The 6,000-nt window shown below is 51.9% G+C and overlaps 1 protein-coding gene across 1 annotated transcript in view; it reads right to left on the bottom strand.

The window, feature by feature from the left end:
- PIK3R6 (phosphoinositide-3-kinase regulatory subunit 6) overlaps window positions 1–6,000 on the bottom strand; it is a 41,125-nt gene that overhangs the window by 2,409 nt on the left and 32,716 nt on the right. Inside the window, exons 12-14 of the mRNA XM_081806009.1 lie at window positions 5,614–5,692; window positions 4,795–4,917; window positions 1,971–2,144 (exon numbers count right to left, since the gene is read on the bottom strand). Coding sequence (XP_081662135.1) covers window positions 1,971–2,144; window positions 4,795–4,917; window positions 5,614–5,692 — 376 coding nt within the window. The remainder of the gene's footprint in view (window positions 1–1,970; window positions 2,145–4,794; window positions 4,918–5,613; window positions 5,693–6,000) is intronic.

The raw sequence follows: 6,000 nt of genomic DNA, 5'->3' as shown, positions 1-6,000 counted from the left end.
GGTGGTGCGTATTGAGGAGGGCACGTTCTGCATGGAGCACTGGGTGTTGTGCACGAACAATGAATCATGGAACACTTCATCTAGAACTAATGATGTAATGTATGGGGATTAACATAAGAATAAAAAAAAAATCTAAAAAAAAAAAAAAAAAAAGAATGGTGTCAGAAGTGCCAGACTGCCTGGTTGGAGGACAGAGCGAGACAGAAAGAGACGGAGATGGTGGTCGGGCCATCTAACCCCACAGCCCTGGCTTCAGGGTGGACGGACGTGTGGCCCATCTCCTGGGTCATAGTGATCGGCGTACTGATGAGCATTGGCCTCGATCCCATTGGAAAAGGGACACTCTCTCCCCACCTGGGGTTGCTGAGCTTGAAAAAATGCTGGCCCAGGACTGCTGCAGGTTATCTTGTCACCAGGACGGGAGACGAAGCAAGGCAGATGCTGTACTGATCACCCTGTTTAAAGCCCCAGACCCAACTTTTCCAAAACCACGTCAACTCTGCCCTTGCCAGCGAGGTGAGCCAAGAGAACTCTTTTCCTGACACCGATTTTTAAGATGTCTGTTACTTGCAACTCCAAGAGTCTTCCCCGACACAAAATGGGAGCCAGGAGGGGCATTTTGCAAGTGAACAGTCCAAGAGGAGTGGAGGGCAGTGAGCATCCTTCCACCCGGTGGGGACTGGGAGGCCTGCCCACTGGAGACCCGCGCTCAGACACCAAGCCTACAGAGGCTGAAGCATCAGGGGGCGGGGATGCAGGTGTGTGTCAGTGAGGGACGCTAAGAAAGTGCCAACTGTCAGCAGACGCCGGTGGAACTTAGCACAGAGGGCAGAAACACTTCTCCTCCAAGAGAGCTCCTTTCTGACCAGATCAGCCTACAAGAGCTGGATAGTCTTGGGAACTAGAGGGTTTAAAAACCCGACTTCCCTGCCACCTTTTGAGCCTGGGAGCTTGAAAACAAGGTGGGAGATAAGGTTGAGACAAAGTCTGGGAAGAGTCTGACTCTCGGGCTCTCCCTCCCAGGCCCTGTCACTAGGCAACATGCTTAGCAGGAAAGTGAATGGAAACCTTGCAGGCTCCAGAGGCTGTTCTGTGCATTTTCGGTGAGACAAGGACAGCATGGGGGAGGGGAGGGCCCAGGAGAGGGGCTGGCTGAGGGGGAGGTCCAGGAGGAGGTGGGTGAGGACAAGAAGGGCACGGATAACAGGGTTTTGCTGGAGCTGGAGGTGCTCCGCGTCCACTGGAGAGGCGCACGCGAAGGTGTGGATGCATCAATAGGTGTGGACAGCATGTGTGGGGACACCTAATGGTCTCCATTTTCCCCAGAGGTGTGGATGACAAAGTCACTTGCTGAAAGTGAAGGACAGGAGAAAAGCAGGGAAGGGGGAGCTTGCCAAGAAGGCGGTGTAGGCCCAGCTGAGGCTGGACACCACGGAAGTGTCTGTGTCCAGCCAGAGGGCTTCGGAATGTTTTCCAGATGGTGCTCAGGAGCCCGAGCTTAGTGAAAGGTAAGGCACGCTGCAGTGCTGCTCTGGGCTCGGGAGACAGCAGGGCAGGGAGGCCGGGGTTGGGACAGGAAACCACAGCAAGGGGCCAATGGACATGAGAAAGTAGAAGGACCTGCCCATCTCTCTAAGGAGGCAGGTCCTGGAGGAGAAGGTGAGAGGGTCTTGCAGGGATGGGAGTTTGTGATCAGAGACTAGAAAGTGAGCATCTAGGAATTCTGAGGTAAAGCAATTCCTGGTGATAATTTTCACAGCTGCCTGTCCCCCGTCCTCTATAGGGTCAAAGCCTAAGGCATCCCTCCACATGAACAAATTCTGTTTCTGCTTGCAGTGGAGGTCTTTGAAGCTGAGAATTATCCGATGCATCCAAAGATTAGGAGGATACAGTTAACAACCAAGTCCAGTGAGTCTGTGATTTGTACCCTAGTAACCTGCATTTCCCCAGAGCTAGGGTGTTTAGGGGGTGGGGTCCTGGGGTCCTGCAGGCTGGTACACTACCCATGGAGTCCCAGGGCGGGGGATACCTACCTTGACAGTATAGATCTGGAAGTAGATGGGTTGGGTGCCCATGCGAACGTAGTAGGTGATGACATCCAGGATGAAGGGGTCCACAGTCCGGGATGTGTCCAGGGAAGGGGGCTGTGAAGGGGCAGAGAAGGTCTTCAGCCACCGCCCTCCATGTGACTGTGGGGGGTGCTATTTTGGTAACAGAGAAACTCCAACGCTCCCACGTACCCTCCATGAGGCACTAACCCAGCTGGTCCCTCAACACACTCTAGGCCTTTCCTCCCACCCGATTTCCACCCCCAGGTCCCCAGAGCCTCTGATTCATTCCACTTGCACAAAGACACATGGGGTGCCTCTAGGTGGAAGGCACTGAGCTGGGTGCCTTGGGTGTGGACAAGATGCTTGGGAATATAGCCAATGATCACAGAGTCTGGGCTGGGTCCCAGCCACTCACTGGCCAAGTGACCTAGGGCATGAGAAGTGCAGGGATCTGCTGTCTCCTTCAGCTCTTGGGGTATTTAAGTATATCACAGATTAATTTACATTTGTAGGTTATTGGGAAAACACTAGTGCCATGTCCTACAGGCCTTCCTCATATGATTATAAAGCAGAACCATAGTTTTTTTTTCTTTTAGATAAATTGAATGCTCACATAGTACCAGAATTGGAAAGCAGCTAGAGTTTATCTCATCCAACTCATACCCAATCCTATAACATCTCTTCTGACTCTCCCATCTGGCCTATCGAAATATTGCTCCCTTCAGAAAGGCCACATGGAGGAATGGTGAACGTACTCTAACAAGGCTGTCCTTGCTCACACTGTTTCCAGTCTCTTCCTGTGGAAACCACTTTTGGAGGAAGCATTGGGGCCGTACAAATTGTTAATTATGAGGGCAAGGAGAACAGGGAGGACCCTAAGTCCTGCATGTGTACCAGCATGGGAATAAAAGCTACCGTAGAAGAGGACAAATAAGACGTTCCTCCTCTAACAGCCTCCAAGTTGTGAGCAAAAAAGTATTTCAATACCCAGCTAAACAGTCTCCTGTGCATACGCAAAGACATTTTTCGGGTAAGCAGTAATTCAGGAAACAGGCCTCCCCCCGTGCCTCTATTAGAATGTACAAGAAACCACCCTAATCAAGTCGAGTGTCAAGTTAGAAATCAGGTACCTAAAATCAAGAGGCTCGTTTTATGTAGGAGTACCAGCCGCCCAGATATATGGGGGGGAGAGAGACACCATCCACAATGGCAAGAAAAAAACTAGGAAACATAAGGAGGAAATTTAACCAGAAATGGGTAAAAGCGCTGTGATTAACAGTGTAAGGCTATTCTGAGGGACACACACAAGACCTCCCTACATGAAGATAAACACCATGCTCCCAGAGGGGGCTGCGTAACACCCTAAAATAGGCTGATTCTCTTCCAAATTTCAATTCAAATCCCAAGGGAGGTGGAAGGATTAAAAAAAAAAACTTGACCAAATTTCTAATATTTATCTGGAAACAGACATGAACAAACATAGTCTGAAAGGTTTTCAAGAAGGAGAGTAATGGGGTAGGCTTACCCTGCCAACTATTAAATTAAAAAATGCTAACGTGGCCGGTAATGAATGGATTAATGAGAAAGAGTTAAGTGTCCCGGAATAAACTCAAGCATCTGTAAAAATTTAGTGGATGATAAAATGCGCATTTCAGACTGACGGGGCAAGATGGTTCGTGCAATAAATAGCTTTAGGACAACTGGCTAGCCATTTGGAAAAAAACAATTTGCATGCCTCACACTCAACCCTGAAATCGATTGCAGGCAGGTTATTTAAATGGAAAAACCGAGACCTGAAAAGTTACAGTAAATGATCAGTGAATATTAGTTTAATCCTGGCTATAACGTAATCAGTGGAGAAGACCTCTCAATGCAGGATGCCAACGGCAGGTATCACAAAGGATAAAAGTAAAATGCATAAAAATATCGAACTTCTGTAAGTCATAAAACCCTACTGACAAGATTGATAGGCAAGTAAACCAAATGGGAAAAAAAAGTCTGCAACACCAAAAAGGTTGAGATTCTCTTAATATGAGGGGTGCCTGCCTGGCTGGCTCAGTTGGTGGGGCATGAGGCTCTCCATCTCAGGGTTGCGAGTTCGAGCCCCACGTTGGGGGTAGAGTTTACTGGAAAGATATAAAAAAAGATTCTCTTAATAGATAAAGGCCTTTTCAAGTCAGGAAAAGATGGGAACTCCCTCCCTACCACCCAGGAGGGTTGGGGGGTAGCAGCCTGGTTTTGTGGTCAAGAGGATATGCTCTGGAATCAAGCTGTCTGATTCCAAGTGGGACTCTACCTCTCATTTTGCAACTCTGGACTAAGTTACCTAATTTATTTGCATCCCCGCGGCTTGATCTGTAAAATGGGGACATGGCAACATTAGCATCCGCCAGCAAGAGTGCCTACTTGGTAGGGCTGCTGAGTGCCTGGCCCGTGTGAGCGCCCAGGAGGCATGGGCTCTTACAGTCACAGAGAAACCATCCCAGGAACCTCAGAAGAGAAGGAAGAAGCAGGCCTACACCCTTCACATTGTCCCCAGTGTCCCCCCGCCCCCAAAGCAGGTGCCTGTTAAGAGTTCCGAGTGAATTTCCACCACGAGCTGGTTAGGGCTCCTCCCTTGTGCTCCCTTCCAGCCTCATCCCACCCCAGCGGGCCCTGGGGCTGACTCTTGAGGTCGAGAGCCAAGGGTGGTATCTGAAAACGGGCCCCTCCCACCTCCCCCCTACCCTCGCGGGCCCCCTACCATCTCTGCCAGCTTGTGGATGGCCGGGCATAGTGTGTTGACGGTGTTCTGGTACCACGGGTCTGCGCGGCCCAGGAACGTGGCCAGCTCTCTGAGCTCCGAATGTCTGCATGACGGCGGCTCCTGGGGACAGGGGGACAGGGCGGACCCATCAGGCCCGGTCTCTGGCACTTTCTTCCTGGCCAGAGGTTCCCCTAGGCAAACTGGCCAAACACTGAACCTCTTGGGGCCTCAGTTTCTCTGCCATGTGAAGACCATTAGGTTTTACGCCTCCGGTGAAGCTGGGATACCCTTGACTGAGGGCCGCTTGCCAGGGACATTGAAAAATGACCATGAGCCTTGGAAGTGGAGAGACAAGGACTGCTTTGAATTTACTGCTCCCGGAAAAGCAAGCAGAGTGGGACAGCAGAAATGCAAAGCTGCAAGAGTAAGTTTGTCCCCCAACCCCCAATAGATCAATGGGCTCCCACTGTCTGAAATTTCCTTTTATGTGACCCCAGGAAGCGTGCTGTGTGTGCGAGCCCCTGTTTGAGGAGAAGCTTGCAATGAATTCCATTAGAAAAGCCAAACAAAATTCAGCCATGGGCAGGCTGCCCCCGTGAGGGGACGTTCAGCCTCCAGGGCCCGCATCTGGGGCTTCTGGAACACAGACCTGATCTAGACGGGCTCCCCCGGCCCCCGCAGCCTAAGGAAGGACGATCCTAGTCCCTGGAGCCAGGGATGCGGCTGCCCAGCCCCTAAGCCAGACCCCTGCTGGGAACAGCCCCCCTACTCCTTCCCCCACGTCCCTCCCCTCCCTCCCCTGCCCTGCCCAGCCACCTCGGGCGCCAGCACGGGGATGTAGTAGAGCTGCAGGCTGAGTCTGGGGGTGAGGCAAAACTTCTGGGTCTCTCGTTTCCTGGAAAGGGGCAGCAGACCACAGGGGTAAAGGCAGGTGTTGCGGTTCCCAACAGTTCCACATCCTGGTTCTGGTATTTAGTATCTCTTGACTTGGGGCGACATGCTCAATCCCTCTGAGCCTCTGTGTTCCCATCTACAGAATGGGTACAGTAATGTCTGTCTCGAGGGGCGGTGGCGGGGCTTACGGAGCTCACTGCAAAGTGCCGAGCTGGTGACCGCACTCCTGCTGCATATGGGCCCGCCTGTGCCCCGGCCAGCACCACCCCCACCTCCAGTTGCCCTCCCCACCGCCCCCCCGCGCCCCCG

The sequence above is a fragment of the Leptonychotes weddellii genome, chromosome 15 (assembly GCF_054177405.1).
Source record: "Leptonychotes weddellii isolate Sample4059 chromosome 15, ASM5417740v2, whole genome shotgun sequence".
NCBI lineage: Eukaryota > Metazoa > Chordata > Mammalia > Carnivora > Phocidae > Leptonychotes > Leptonychotes weddellii.
The sequence above is the reverse complement of the archived record's forward strand: the minus strand, read 5'-3'. Positions and strand labels throughout refer to the sequence as shown.